The 16,026-nt window shown below is 44.0% G+C and overlaps 1 protein-coding gene across 1 annotated transcript in view; it reads left to right on the top strand.

The window, feature by feature from the left end:
- STK26 (serine/threonine kinase 26) overlaps window positions 1–2,089 on the top strand; it is an 89,032-nt gene extending 86,943 nt beyond the window's left edge. Inside the window, exon 11 of the mRNA XM_040406094.1 lies at window positions 339–2,089. Coding sequence (XP_040262028.1) covers window positions 339–360 — 22 coding nt within the window. The 3' untranslated portion in view covers window positions 361–2,089. The remainder of the gene's footprint in view (window positions 1–338) is intronic.
- Window positions 2,090–16,026: the final 13,937 nt, after the last annotated feature.

The following is a 16,026-nucleotide window of genomic DNA, read 5'->3' as shown; positions in this document are numbered from 1 at the left end:
ATGCGGACAGCACACTGTGTGCTGTCCGCATCCATTCCGTCCCCATAGAGAATGAATGGGTCCGCACCCGTTCCGCACAATTGCGGAACGGATGCGGACCACAATTGCGGACGTGTGAATAGAGCCTTATACACGTAACCTGCAGTGCATGGATATTCCTTGTAGACTGCGGGTTCACCAATATATTCTCCATATTGATAATGGTCCTTCTAGTTGAAACTTTCTAATAATCTTTCAAATCTTTCACCTCTGTGGTCTTCAGCCTGTCATCTATGACTGTCAGATTGATTTCTAGTCTGTGTGTGAATGTTTTCACTTTATTATTTTTGTTTTTTCAGGTTTTCTGTCAGTGACTCCTAAGTATCATGTTATGACCATGACATCGCTGTAAAAAGAAAAAAAAAAAACTGGGAGAGGGACACCCACCAAAAGTACTTCATGCCTGGCCGTGCTTAGCATCTTCAGCTCCTTGTGCCTTTTGGGTCTTCGCAAAACACATCCATGACCATGATTGACAATTTGGAAGGAAAACAAACTTTTTTTTTTTTTCTTTTTTTCTTTTTGTTATATATATTTTTGTTTTGTGATGGTGTAAATGGTTTTTATATTTTCTGGAAATTATTTTGTAAAGACTGAAGACTTTTACTACTTTAATCCTTTGTTAAATCCTCTACATGTTGATATGCTGTTTTTGCTGTTGGGTAACAGTTGCTAAGTTAGTAACCTGTGCAAGTGATGACAGTATGTTTGTGGTGGTTGTGTTGCACTGTACACTGAAATCTACTACACTTTTTTTTTATTTTTTTTTTATATATATATATTTGTTCTATGACTTGACTTTTGCCATCTATCTTCGAGGTATAGGATGAGACGTGGCTGCACTGTGAAATGGGGGCACAATGGAGCTGCTACACTGCGAACATCTGAATAGGACCCTGCAGTGAACGAGCGATTTTAGTCCATGCTGTAAAAAAAACAATGGGCCATAGAGCTTCCTAGAAATCCTTGTCATGGTCAGTTCTGTCTGCATTTCAGCCTTGGACCGAAATGCCAGAACATTCGGCACTTAAAATGTACACGTATCCTAAAAATGGTGGCGGTCGCCAGTTCAAGCATTGCGGCCTTATGTATAACTAAAGACCAGTCGCCTTCCACCTGCTTAAGAGCTCAGCTTGTGTGTAACTGCACCAGTGACATCACTGGTCCATAGTTGGTTTTAGCCTTTTTTTTCCATAAATATTGGCTTTTGCTTATAGTGAATCTCCACCTTTTATCGTAATTTTTAGGTCTAAAATTCTGTATTGATTAATATTTTATTATATCTTTATGGCCTTCAGAGCTTTGCGTTTTCTAAAACAGCTCCAGATCCCCTTGATGTACATAAATTTAGAAGATAGCATGCTGTCTACCTGCAGCCACCACTAGAGGGAGCTTAAGAGCTTACTTTATCCTGTGTTAAAGGGGTTGTCCCAGATAATAAATTTGGCTCGAGGGACCTAATGCTTTAAAATCCAAACTTACTATGTACTTATTTCTTCCTCTTGCGCCATTCACTGCACTGTGGGTCCTTTCTGTGGTGCTTAGATGTGGGTATACGGTACGTGACTGCTGCAGCCAATTACTGTCCTCAGTGGACTCATGCCATATAACTGCACTGCATTAGGTGGCATTGAGCAAATGTATGTTTAAAGTGAACCCTTTAAATGGGTTACCTGTGTTTTCAGTGTGCACTAAGCTCCCTCTAGTGGTAGCTGCTGGTGGATAGAATTTAAATCTGTCTATGCATGGGTTTTGGGGTTCTGTATCAGGGGAAAAAAAGGAGCTCTGAACAATAAAATGTTAAGGTAAGAAATTAATTGGCACAGAATTTTTCAACTAATTGAAAAGTGGTATTCAGGGGTGGATTTTCAATGTAAACAATGGCTGGTTCCACTGTGTGCACATTGCAGGTACTTTTTTAATAGTAAAAAGCTAAAAAAAAACAACAAAAAAAACAACACTGGAGTAACTCTGCTGTGTATATGTCCAGGGTTGCTTGTAAGTGCTATCTGCTTACCTTTTCTATACTGGAAATCCTCATACCCCTGCTAAGAAAAGCGTAAAATCTGGATGTGAATCTGGTACTCGGTATATTTTGATACACCTCAATCATTGTTCCTGGGCAGCAGATTTGGACGAGTGATAAAGTAGCCATTTCTCGTCCCCATACAATGGCTTTAAATGCAATTCTTCACCTACACCAACGAGCAGGCAATTGTCGGGAAGGAACGCTTCCTTCCCGATAATTGTCCGCGCAGTTTAAGTGCACCTAAAGGAATAGGAGGTCCAAATTCTGACCCAGTCTTTGGTGTCAAAGATAAGGGGGGGGGGGAGGAGGGGTGCAATGCTATTGAATGCATTTGGCGCACCGTAATTGTGGGGCAGCTACACAGCAGCAGTATCGCGGGTAAATGGTGAGTTTGACATAACAAGCTCCCAAGGTCTTTCACGCAGCTTTTTATTTTCTTCAAGGAGAAGTAAAGCAATACATTTTTTCATCATTCCAAATAGACAGAGTATGTCTAAAATTATAAAAAAAAATTTGCTACTAGAAGGTGCCTGCTTTGCATTGCAGCAGTGTGATGGTAGGCCTTTTTCTTTAGCTAGTGAGTTTACTCAATAAAAGAAAATAATGGAACGTAAGTGCTAGCGCAGGGAAAGTCCAGGTCTCAGAGTATCACTTGAAAAACCTAAAGCCCGCTCCACCTGCACAGGCAAAGTACAGAGACAATGGTTTGCACCAGCATCCCCAAACATCAGATCTCCCATGTAATATATTCCATTTTGTTTAGTTTTTTTCTTTTTGTTTTTCTTTTCCAGACCTTTCATGCATAACAGCACCATAATGTATTTATACTCCTGTGAAAGTGTATTTTAAATCTGTATTTACCATTGAATATACCAATAACTAAGTTATAGAGATTCTTTCAGACACGACCAGGGAAAGACTTGATGGTTGGCAGTATAAAACGGAAAAAAAAAATCTTTTCAAACAGCGGGCAGAACTGTAAATGGAAGTATATTTATGGTACTGCTTGATGGGGTGTTCTCTTCGTCATCCCATGTACATATATACATATATATATATATATATATTGCTTCCGCATGTACTTCAACGTTTCTGTTTCCTTGAAGGTGGTGTAATTATAATATTATAGTATGTGGTTATATTGCTACATTATAATATTATGATCTGTTAGTGTGCATTTTATGATTTGAGCCCAGATTTTATTTGATTTTTTTTTTATGTTGAAGGGGCTCATACCCACATGTGCCAGAGTCATTGGCCTGCTCCAGTCCTCCTGTGGACTGTAGGGACAGTCTCTCAGGCACCGTACAGACTATCTGCCAAATCTATAAAATGTAACTGGTGCACGACCGGCACATTTTATCCAATTGCCATTGCAGTGTTTTTGGATTTTATAATGAACTAGACAGTGGTTGTTTAAGAGGATGTGACCGCCAGTATCTGATGCAAATGAGCATGCTGCAGTGTCAAGTAATTGTTTTATAGCTATCCACGGGGAAGATAATGATGGCAGCGTACATACTGCTTTTGCTGTGAAGAACTGGCAGCTCAATGTCTTAAAAGCCACATGGAAAGTTGTTTGTTTGTTTTTTAGTTTTTTTTTTTTGCTCTTGCCAATTACGCCACGTGGCCTTGTCCTGCATTTTCAACCATGTAGCGTAAGCCTTATTCTGATCAGGTGCTGGGACCCATTGCCTTGTAGATATTTATATATATATTGGGTCAGGCTGCAATAGGACCATATGCAGTGTTTGATCTAAAGATTATTTTTTTTTTTTCAGTGCATCAAAAATATGGCTACAGCACTACTTGACTTGTGCATGAGTTTTCTACCACAACCCCAATTGATCAGATGCTCCTCGATGCAGAATTGAAAGCCCCCATAAATGTAATTAATATGCATAGTAAAAATTGCTTCAAATTGCAGCATGCTTATTTCCACTGCAGGGTAGACAGATCCCCCCCCCCAACATAAATCCTGCTTTAGGGGGACACTTGAAATCATATTACTGGCTAATGCCAAGGAATGAGCAACATTTTCAGTGGTGCCTACACAATTGAGTTCACTTTTAATTTCCTTGTTCTTGGCTTTTAATTTTAAGGAACCATCTTCTTTTTGTTTGTTTTTAGTTTTTTTTTTTTGTTTTTTTGCTCTCTAACTAAACTCACTTCAAATTTATATCTTGAGAAAGTCTGAAAATAGTTTTTGAAAACAATGTTATCGTTAAAAAATAAAATATTTTTATAAATATATAAGCAGTAAAAGTTGTAAATATGGTCAATCAGAAAGCTTTATAAGAACTTCACAGATAGAAATAAAAAAAAAAACTGAGAAAAAAAGTGATACCCATATATCCTTCGTAGTTATTACTCTTGTAAATCTGTTAATAGAGTAAGCTTATTTCAATATTTCAGGGGATTTTAAATGGTTTAAGAATAAATATTTAAATTCTGATCGTGTGTGTGTTTTTTTTTTTTTAAAACATAGTTAGGCCACGTTCAGACAGGGTCTGTTTACTGCAGGTTTTCATTACTCAGAAAATCGTCAAGTACGATGCATGTGGATAGGGTTTTCAAAACCCCAATCCGCATGTATCAGATTTTTCTGTTGCAGATTTGAGGCAAGCTGTGGGTTTTGAAATGTGGTGCTTGCCAATTATTCGCTGGTCTTGTCTGCTCCAGTAATGCTGATTTAGTATGAATTATTGAGACGTAAATACGTATGAATTATTTAAAGTAGTTGTCCTGGGTCTACAAACATATGAGGATATTAATTAATACCAGGCCTTAGTACTCCTGGCGCATGATGCGCCTAAGTTATCTAGAGCAGGGATACTCAACCTGTGGCCCTCCAGCTGTTGTAAAACTTCAACTCCCATCATGCTCTGCTGTAGGCTGTCCGGGCATGCTGGGAGTTGTCGTTTTGCAACGGCTGGAGGGACACAGGTTGGGCATCCCTGATCTAGAGGCTCCGGCCTCTACATAACTTGGGCGCATCCAACGCCACCTTAAATCTACGACAGCTCCCTTGCTCGTATAAATTTAGATTATTTCCTACGCCTAAGGCCTCATGCACACGACCGTTGTGTGCACCCGTGGCCGTTGTTCCGTGATTTTCTGCGGACCCATTGACTTTCAATGGGTCCGTTGAAAACTCGGAAAATGCACAGTTTGTCATCCGCCTCCGTGATCCGTGTATCCTGTCCGTCAAAAAAATATGACCTGTCCTATTTTTTTGACGGACAACGGTTCACGGACCCATTCAAGTCAATGGGTCCGTGAAAAAACACGGATGCACACAAGATTGGCGTCCGTGATCCGTGTCCGTAGGCTACTTTCATGCAGACGGATCCGAAGATCCGTCTGCATAAAAGCTTTTTCAGAGCTGAGTTTTTACTTTGTGAAAACTCATATCAGACAGTATATTCTAACACAGAGGCGTTCCCATGGTGATGGGGACGCTTCTAGTTAGAATATACTGCGAACTGTGTACATGACTGCTGCCTGGCAGCACCCGATCTCTTACAGGGGACTGTGATCCGCACAATTAACCCCTTCAGGTGCCGCACCTGAAGGGGTTAATTGTGCGTATCATAGCCCCCTGTAAGAGATCATGTAACTCAAATCCGATGGTATATTCTAACATAGAGGCGTTCCCATGGTGATGGGGACGCTTCAAGTTAAAATATACCATCGGATTGGAGAAAACTCTGATCCTATGGTATATTAACTCCAGACTTTACATTGAAAGTCAATAGGGGACGGATCCGTTTGCAATTGCACCATATTGTGTCAACGTCAAACGGATCCGTCCCCATTGACTTGCATTGTAAGTCAGGACGGATCCGTTTGTCTCCGCACGGCCAGGCGGACACCAAAACGACTGTTTTTTCATGTCCGTGGATCCTCCAAAAATCAAGGAAGATCCACGGACGAAAAAACGGTCACGGACCAACGGAACCCCGTTTTGCAGACCGTGAAAAAATACGGTCGTGTGCATGAGGCCTAAGACAGGTGTAGAAAATGATAAATGAGACAGGCCGGCCGGCCTGCCTGCCCACGCCACCTTTTTAACAGCTGGGGTGGGGGAGGGAAAAGTCTCAGATTCAGGCTGCAGATCTCACTTTGTGACCAAATCTGTGACAGATATACACCCAAAAATATACCCCCATAATGCATAAAATGACAGTAATGGACATGCCCATTGAATGCGGTCATCTGTCGTAAAAATTGTATGAATCTGAAATCGCTTTACTAGTAGGGCCAGTTTCAAATGAGTAGATTCCGTCCAGGAAAGACGCTTTGTGTGGGAGCGCTATTTCCCAGACTGGACACTGCTGCAGCACTTGCTTCTCTGACGTGAACGTGCCACAGTCAGAAAACCATGTCGGCTCACCCTTTGCAGGCACAAACAGAGCAAGGTAAGTCCATAAGTAATGCCAAATCCAGTTAATTTGACTGGATTATAGTTGTATTTTCCAACATGATAAGCAAGACGGCAACGTCAGTCAGTTTCGGTGTATAGCCTTAGTCATAAACTAGGTTATGACTAAGGCTTTATGCCAAAATGCATCAGCCTGGCTTTGCCGTCTTGCCTCATCATGTTTTCATTTGACTGGAATAGATATATATTTTTACACAGTTTCGTGCTGGATGTGAATTTGCCACATGCTGTGAGTCTGCTGAACCATAGTCACATAATGCTTTGACTGTATGCAGTCCCTGGCCTCAGCGGTCCGGGGCCATGGACTGACTGCAGCCGTCACGTGCTGTAGACAGGAGGGAATTAAGGCCACTTGCACACGAGCGAGTTGAACTCACAGCGTGTGTCTGAGGCAGCTCCTGTCCTGATCTCCCTAGAACTGACGGCGTTGCATAGCATTATATTTAGGGATGAGCGAATTTCATATTTTTCAGTTTGTGTTGTGGTATTTACTGAATTGCATTATGGATTCCGTTACCGCTGACTGTCCCGTTTCAGTTATGTTGGAGTCCTCTCCTGCATAACAAACGGGACGGATCCATTTTGCAGCCCATAGACTTCTGCTATGACTGAATGAATAATTGCCTCTAAAGGCATTCAGGACAGGCAAAAGGACCTTTGATGTAATCGCGCTCACTGACATCAGCACAGGTCCTGTTGAATGAAGATAGAAGATCCTTCTATCTTCATTTAGCAGGACCAGTGCTGAAGTCACCACGTGGTGAGCGCGATTATGTCATCAAAGGTCCTGGAAGAAGACTATGCCGGCTGCGCGATCAAGTGGATGAGGCGAGTTAATATTTTTTTTATTTCTTAACCCCTCAAGGTGCATTTTACTAAGCATTCTGTATTAAGAATGTTATAAGGGAAAATAAAATCTACACAACATGGAACCCGAACTTCAGTGAAGAAGTTTGGGTCTGGGTATCACATTCAGTTTTTATCACGCGTATGCAAAATGCATTGCACTCACGTGGAAAAAAAGTGAACAATGCAATCAGTCAAAACTGACTGAAATTGCATGCGCGCTTGCACAGGTTTCCCCGCAATGCATCCGGAGCAAATCCGGGACACCCGTGTGAAAGAGGCTTAAGGGTTACATAGCATCATAAATCACTATAATGCTATGCAACCCTTTCAGTGCTGGGAGGTCAGAAAGGAAGCTGCCCCAGACACGCTGCAAGTTCAATGCGTTGAACTCACTCATGGGAAAGCAGTTGACTATATTGTCTTTATTCGCCAGTCGTCTCCAGGACACCACATCCTGACACAGGGTTTTTTTTTTTCCTGTCCAATCAGAGGAAGTCACAGGTTTAAAAACGCCACCCCTTCCCTCCATAACCAGTGTTTTTCCTGTCCCCTCAGTATAGGAAGCAGGAGAGGTGCATGGAGGCTCTATATGGGCCGAAGTCTGATCCGCAAGTTTGGCTCTCCCTCCTCCCCTCATGGCCTGAGCATGGACGCAAACAGTTGCGCTCCCTGTGAAGATCCCCTGTGCGGCGGTCCAGGGGGATTTCATGCAGAGGAAGAAAAAAAATGGCGGTCGGAGCGGCACTGTGATGAGTTCCCTCTGGTTGCTGGCGCATGATGTCAGATGCTGGGGGTGGAGCCTGATGTCATCCCCGAGCGCCGCAGGTGCTGGTAGGGCAAAGGAGAACATAAAAACTCACAGGACCTGCACAATGGTGTCTGATCAGCGTCTCTCACTCAGAGAGCCAGCACTGGGACTTTGGCGAACAGGAGCAAGCATGAGTGCCCCCATCATGCTGAGCCTGCATCAAATCCTGGAGCCCTGAGTAGCCTGAGATTAGGCTTATACTTCCAGGGAGAAAAGGATTGGGCTTCTGCTCCTAAAGAAAATGTGGAATATGTTATAAGCAGTTTCCCAGTGCTGGGGCTAAACCCTTGTGTAAGGAATGTACTTCCAATGTCGTGACAGTCGAATCCTCTAGTGTTCTTGAAGATATCAGAACACTAGTTAAGGAAGAGGTTCAGTCCACTTTAGCATCCAGGGATTCAGCTTCCCCCTAGGACTCCTCCTCAAAGCATCCGTGATGCTCTCAATCTGTTTTCCGACAGACTCTGGATCCATGCAAAAACATTATGTATCTTCGGACGAAGACCATGAATATAAACAATATTTATTCAATCTGAAACAAAAAATAGTAACCCTGGCGCTTGCTCTCTCCCCTCTATATCGATCGCTGCAGTGCCACAGCAGAATCGCACAAACCGTTATCAAATGTCAAAATTCAATATCAAAGGCACCGCACTTAACCCAATCCACTCCGCTACAGTTGCTACACGCTGGAGCAGTCGCAGACTAGTTGGCTGAATGCTGCCGTACCTGTCTCCCAATGCTTGTTCCGTGGCTGCTTACTCCTGTAGTTGAAGGTCATACTGGGTACTTGGTTGGAGTTATCTGTTCCACGGTGCGTGCCCCCAGCTGGTGGCACGATGCCGTTTCTACAACTAGTACTCCGCGCACTCACAAGCAGATAGTGACGTCACTAATCCAGCTACGGATCGTAGCTGGTACCAGAATTCCTAACAACGCGTTTCAGACAGTACGCTGTCCTTCATCAGGTGAAGAGGAATGTGGTAATGTTCTGAGTGCTCGGTACTTATACCCTATAATGGTCCCACCTTAACTCTTTATAATCTGTCATGAGTTCTATTTTTACTTGTAATAAAATCTACTGTTATTAGTTGCTGTGATATCTTTCTTATTTAAATGCAAACAACTTTATCTCCGAGTTTAACCCCCCCAGATGCCAAAGTCTCCATATCGAAAATCCATCTAGTTTCCACTCGGGACATGCTTTTTTTTTAGGTCTCCCCCTCTTTTTGGTAATCTCACTAATTCTACTCCACAAAAGGTTTTCCTTATAGTGCCTAGAGAGTGGATGTCCTTCAAATTTTCTATTGATATTGTATGTGTTCACCTACCCTCTTTTTTTAGGAGTCTTTTAGTGCGGCCAATGTACATCTTGTTGCAGGGGCATGTGATGACATATATTACCCCCCCCCCCCCAGCTGTTATATGTAATGAACCCTTTGATGTCTTCTTTGTAGGTGCGGTTGGTATTTTTTATATTCATTTGTGTTTTGTTGTTATTGGATGTCCTGCAGCCTATACATTTCTTACATGGGAAAAAGCCATTATGTTGGCCTAGGCTTTTAGATAGATATTTATTATCCTCATTTATGTTCTTTCCATTTTATTTTATTTCTTTTTTTTGTATTTTTCTCTTGTTTAGTAATACAGCTATTGGTGGCTGCCAACATATTCCCTAGGTTTAAGCAGCCACGGAACAAGCAGTGGGAGACTGGTACGGCAGTTCCTTCTTAGGGGGTACGGCAGCATTCAGCCAACTAGTCTGTGACTGCTCCAGTGTGTAGCAAGTGTACCGGAGTGGATTGGGGTAAGCGCAGTGCCTTTTGATATTGAATTTATTCAATCTGGATGACAATGATGAGCTCATAAAAGCAATTAAAGCTGCAATACAAATGGAGGTGCCAAAAAAAAACAAATCTGCACAGGAAGAAATATTTGGCGGGCTGGGGGAAAAGAAAAATTCTGTATTCCCGGTCCCAGATAATGTTCAAAAATTGATCAAATCGGAATGGGAAAAACCAGACAAGTATTCTTTTATTCCCAGGGGGATTAAGAGGCGATATCTTTTTAGTGTCAAAGATTGCACAGATTGGGAATCTATCCCCAGAGTACATGCCCCAGTAGCAAAGGTTACAAAACATACTGCCGTACAATTTTGAAGACTTGGCACAACTCAAGGACCCCATGGATCGAAAGCCATCTAAGAAAAAACTGGTAGGCTACAGCGGCCCTTCTAAAATCTGGGGTGGCCTCTACATGCGTAGCTAGAACCCTAAATTTATGGTTAGAGCAACTAGAAATTCACCTGGTCAATAAAACACTGCGGTATAAAATCCTTGAGAGTGTTCCCCTGTTAAAAATGGCAAACAGTTTTCTAGCAGCTGCGGAATCCGTGAAACTCTCAGCCCGTACGGCAGTCTTATCCAACACGGTGAGGCGGGCTTTATGGCTTAAAGGGAACCTGTCATGTGGATATTTGATTATAATCTAACTAATTATATACAATCATTAACTACTAAAAAGTGCCTTAGATATATTCACTTACTGGTGTGACAGATGGTTACCTCATAATATACACACAAAGATGCGCATGCTAATGAGCTGATTGAGTCCAGCGTGATGTCATTGAGTCCAGCGTTTTTTAAATTCAGAGCTATAGCCACTCCCCTGCCCACCTGCTGCTGATTCATATTGAAAATAACTGTCAATCAGCAGCAGGTAGGTAGAGATGTCCCGAATAGTTCCCGGCGAACATAGCTTATTCGCGTTCGCTGCGGTGGGTGAACATATGCGATGTTCGGTCTGCCCCCTTTACATCATCATTGAGTAAATTTTGACCCTGTACCTCAGTCAGCAGACACATTCCAGCCAATCAGCAGCAGACCCACCCACCTCCTGGACAGCATCCATTTTAGATTCATTCGGAATATTAAATAGAATTTTTTTTTTTTTTTTTTTTTTTCTGCCTCTGACAACAGCGATGCCATTTGCAACCTGTGCGAAAAGAAACTGAGTCGTGGGAAATCCAACACCCACCTAGGTACAACTGCTTTGCGAAGGCACATGATCGCACATCACAAACGCCTATGGGATCAGCACATGATGACGAGTAGAAGCAGCACACAAGCTCAAAGCCACCATCCTCCTCCTGGTCCAGCATCTTCAGCCACGTCAACCACTGCTGTCCTTGCCCCCCCCCTCTCAACCACCCGCCACTTCGCCTCTCACCTTCCGCAGTTCCATCTCATCTGCCCACAGTCAGGTGTCTGTAAAGGAAATGTTTGAGCGTAGGACGCCAAGAGTCACCCCCTTGCCCGGCGTCTGACAGCTGGCTTGACGGAACTCTTAGCCCGCCAGCTTTTACCATACCAGCTGGTGGAGTCTGAGGTCTTCAAAAAATTCGTCGCTATTGGGACACCACAGTGGAAGGTACCAGGATGAATTTCTTTTCAAAAAAGCCAATCCCAAACCTCTACTCAGTGATTGAAAAGGAAGTCATGGCATCTCTAGCATACAGTGTTGGGGCAAGGGTCCATCTGACCACTGATACCTGGTCTGCAAAGCACGGTCAGGGCAGGTATATCACCTACACTGCGCATTGGGTCAACCTGCTGACGGCTGCCAAGCATGGAATGCGTGGCTCTGCAGTGGAGTTGGTGACACCGCCACGACTTGCAGGCAGCCTACTGCCACCTCCTCTACTCCTCCTACTCCATCCTCTTCGATAACCTCCTCGGCTGAGTCCTCTTCTGCTGCGGCATCTGGCTGCACATCAACTGAATCCCCCCAGCTCCCCAGGGGCTATTCCACATCCCAGATAAGACAGTGTCACGCTGTCTTGGGGTTGACTTGCCTGAAAGCAGAGAGCCACACTGGACCAGCACTCCTGTCCGCCCTGAACGAACAGGTGGATCAGTGGCTGACCCCGCACCAACTGGAGATCGGCAAAGTGGTGTGTGACAATGGAAGCAATTTGTTGGCGGCATTGAATTTGGGCAAGTTGTCACATGTGCCGTGCATGGCACGTGTTGAATCTCATCGTACGACGCTTTGTGTCTAAGTACCCAGGCTTACAGGATGTCCTCAAGCAGGCCAGGAAGGTGTGTGGCCATTTCAGGCGTTCCTACACGGCCATGGTGCACTTTTCAGACATTCAGAGCCGAAACAACATGCCAGTGAGGCGCTTGATTTGCGACAGCCCGACACGTTGGAATTCAACACTCCTAATGTTCGGCCGCCTGCTCCAAAAAGAAAAAGCCGTCAACGAGTATTTGTATGACCGGGGTGCTAGGACAGCCTCTGCGGAGCTGGGAATTTTTTCCCCACGTTACTGGACGCTCATGCGCAATGCCTGTAGGCTCATGCATCCTTTTGAGGAGGTGACAAACCTAGTGCCGAAGGCACCATCAGCAACCTCATCCCATTTGTTTTCTTCCTGGAGCGTGCCCTGCGAAGAGTGCTGGATCAGGCTGTAGATGAGCGTGAAGAGGAAGAGGAAGAGTTGTGGTCACCATCACCACCAGAAACAGCCTTGTCATCATCGCTTGCCGGACCTGCGGCAACGCTGCAAGAGGAGTATGAGAAAGAGGAGTCAGAGGAGGAATGTGGCTTTAAGGAGGAGGAAGACCAACCACAGCAGGCATCCCAGGGTGCTTGTTGTTGTCACCTATCTGTGACCCGTGGTGTTGTACGTGGCTGGGGTGAAGAACAGACCGTCAATGACATCAGTGAGGACGAGGAACGGGAAATGAGTAGCTCGGCATCCAACCTTCTGCAAATGGGGTCTTTCATGCTGTCATGTCTGTTGAGGGACCCTCGTATAGAAAGGATGAAGGAGAACGACCTGTACTGGGTGGCCATGCTACTAGACCCCCGGTATAATCAGAAAGTGGCGGAAATGTTACCAAATTACCGAAAGTCAGAAAGGATGCAGCAGTTCAAAACAAAAATAAAAAATATGCTTTACACAGCTTATAAGGGGGATGTCACGGCACAACGGGAATCTAACAGGGGAAGATGTGAAAGTAATCCTCCTCCTACCACTGTGGCAAGGACAGGACGCTTTTACAGATGTGTTGTTGATAGAGGACATGCGGAGCTTTTTCAGTCCTACACATCGCCACAGCCCTTCGGGATCCAGCCTTAGAGAACGACTCGACCGACAGGTAGCAGACTACCTCGCCTTAACTGCAGATATCGACACTCTGAGGAGCGATGAACCCCTTGACTACTGGGTGTGCAGGCTTGACCTGTGGCCTGAGCTATCCCAGTTTGCGATAGAACTTCTGGCCTGCCCCGCTTCAAGTGTCCTGTCAGAAAGGACCTTCAGTGCAGCAGGAGGCATTGTCACTGACAAAAGAAGTCGCCTCGGTCAAAAAAGTGTTGATTACCTCACCTTCATTAAGATGAATGAGGCATGGATCCCGAAGGGACTGACAGTGGGGGATACGTTTGACTAACAAAAGGCCTGATGACATGCCTTGGCCTCAAAATGGTCCCCACGCTGCTGTAATTAATTTCTGCATACTGGATGACTTTCGTGAATTCTCCGCCACCAACTAGGGTTCAAGCCGCAATGTTTTAGTCACCTTTCTGCCTTGAAAACATCAATTTTTCCGGCCGCTGCTACAACAATAACATTTTTCAGGCATGTGAAGCCTGGGCTATATCAGCAAGTCTTGAGTGGGACTCACAGACTCCTCCCTCCTCCCATTGCAAGCATTGCCACATGCTGGAGGTAACTGGTGAGTTGTTTGCGAGTCGGCCCTATGCTCCTGTAATTTGCCCACTGGCTCCTGGTATCGCCCATATGGCTCAGGTAGGAGAGTGTAGGGTCCCGGGCTACTTGAGAAACCTTGTCGTGGTGTCCGGGCTTAAGACATGTTCTACACCGTAGGACATGTTGACTAATCTCTCAATTTTAAAATCAGTTTGAGAATTAGTGAGACTGCAGAGTGCACCTATGTTTGTTATTGTTTTGTTATATAGGCATGTGTACATGCCTAATTTTTCTGGCCTCTGGTGCTGCACTGTTGCTGCAAAAACAAAACAAAAAAGGCACATACAAGTGTCAATTCCCCTTCGTGATCGTTACCTTGTTGTGGTGAAGGGGCTTGCGTATCACAATGAAGCGATCATCACCTCTATGAGTGTGTTGGCAATGTTGCCACACCCCAGATGATAAGGCCGTTGCTTCATTATGATCAGACCAAAAGCGATCGGCTGGATAATTTTTCATAGAAAAAACTTACATTTTTTTTACATTTTTTTTTTAAAGTTGTATGGGTGGGTTTTTAATACATAAAATAAAAAAAATCATAATAAAGTCTCATAATAGTTTATTAGAAATAATGCAGACAATTTAAAAAATCCCCATCAATTCCAATACAAAGCAAGTACAAAGCTCAGAACTAAATTATTGCAGGATGTCGTAATGGTTCGTTAATTCGACAATGGTTAATCAATTCGACACACGTCCCCGGATAGGGGACGTAACAGGGATTAAACTGATAGGAATAGTACTAGTTAAGACACCACTCATATAGGGTGTCACAGCACATTGCTCCGTGCACGCGCAGTGCCCCAACTTGGGAGTAAGAGGACCGGCCAAGCTGCTTTTTCCATCTCCCGGTTCCTAAAATCAATTCAGTTTGGTGTATCAGAGTTTGGTCTGTCACTGTGAAGGCAGTCGAAGGTACCCGGCCTAAATTTTTTTTCACAAAAGGCAATCCCTGATATGGGACGTAACAGGGATTAAACTGATGAGAATAGTACTACAGAAAATACCACTCATATCGGGTGTGACAGTAAATTGCACGGCGCAGACGCAGTGACCGTGGCGTGGATTCAAACAAAGGGGAGGGAGCCAGCGTTTTTTTTTAACCATCTCCCCGTTCGAAAAATCTATTTAATTCACCTTTTGGGGACCCTTGGTGTTGTACGTGGCTGGGTGGAGGAAGAAACCTTCAATGACATCAACGGGACATGGCTAGCTTGGTATCCAACCTTGTGCAAATGGGAAGTTTGCGGTTGGACAAATGGACTGTTTGCGGTTGTTTGCGGTGCATTAAAAGGGGAGTTTGGTCTGTCAATGTCTGTGAAGCGGGCGTAACCCTTACACTACCTGATCGATACAACATCATACCTGATCGTATACACACACTGGATGTTTTAAACCACGTTGTTCAAAAAAAAATTGGATTGTTAGGTGATTTATGCCCTTTATGGATTAAAATCCAACTCTGCGTCAACTATGTAATTTTCCATGGGAGTTTTGCCATGGATCCCCCTCTGGCATGCCACAGTCCAGGTGTTAGTCCCCTTGAAACAACTTTTCCATCACTACTGTGGCTAGAAAGAGTCCCTGTGGGTTTTAAAATTTGCCTGCCTATTGAAGTCTATGGCGGTTCGCCCGTTTGCAAACATTTGCAGAAATTCGCGTTTGCCGTTCGCGAACGGAAAATTTTATGTTCGCGACATCTCTACAAGAGTCAGGCGGGAAGAGTCAGGAGCTCATGAATATTCAGGACTCATCATTATGAGCTGGAGCTTTTCAATACAAGATGTTGGCAGATTGACTGGGTCAATTAAAGAAAGTGACCCAGCATTTTGCTAAGAGAATCAGTTACTTATTTATGTTGCCCTTAGTTAGGACACCATAAAACTGGTGACAGGTTCCCTTTAAGTCTTGGTCTGGGGATATTTCCTCCAAAAACAAGCTTATTTCCCTTCCTTTCCACAGCCAATATGTCTTTGGACCAGACCTAGACAATTTTAGATGTTGCCACCAATAAAAAGAAGGGTTTCCCAGAAGCAAAATATAGGCCAACAAGACAAAATTTTCGTGACCGACAGTAT

Source organism: Bufo bufo, chromosome 8, assembly GCF_905171765.1.
Source record: "Bufo bufo chromosome 8, aBufBuf1.1, whole genome shotgun sequence".
In the NCBI taxonomy this organism is placed as follows: domain Eukaryota; kingdom Metazoa; phylum Chordata; class Amphibia; order Anura; family Bufonidae; genus Bufo; species Bufo bufo.
The sequence above is the reverse complement of the archived record's forward strand: the minus strand, read 5'-3'. Positions and strand labels throughout refer to the sequence as shown.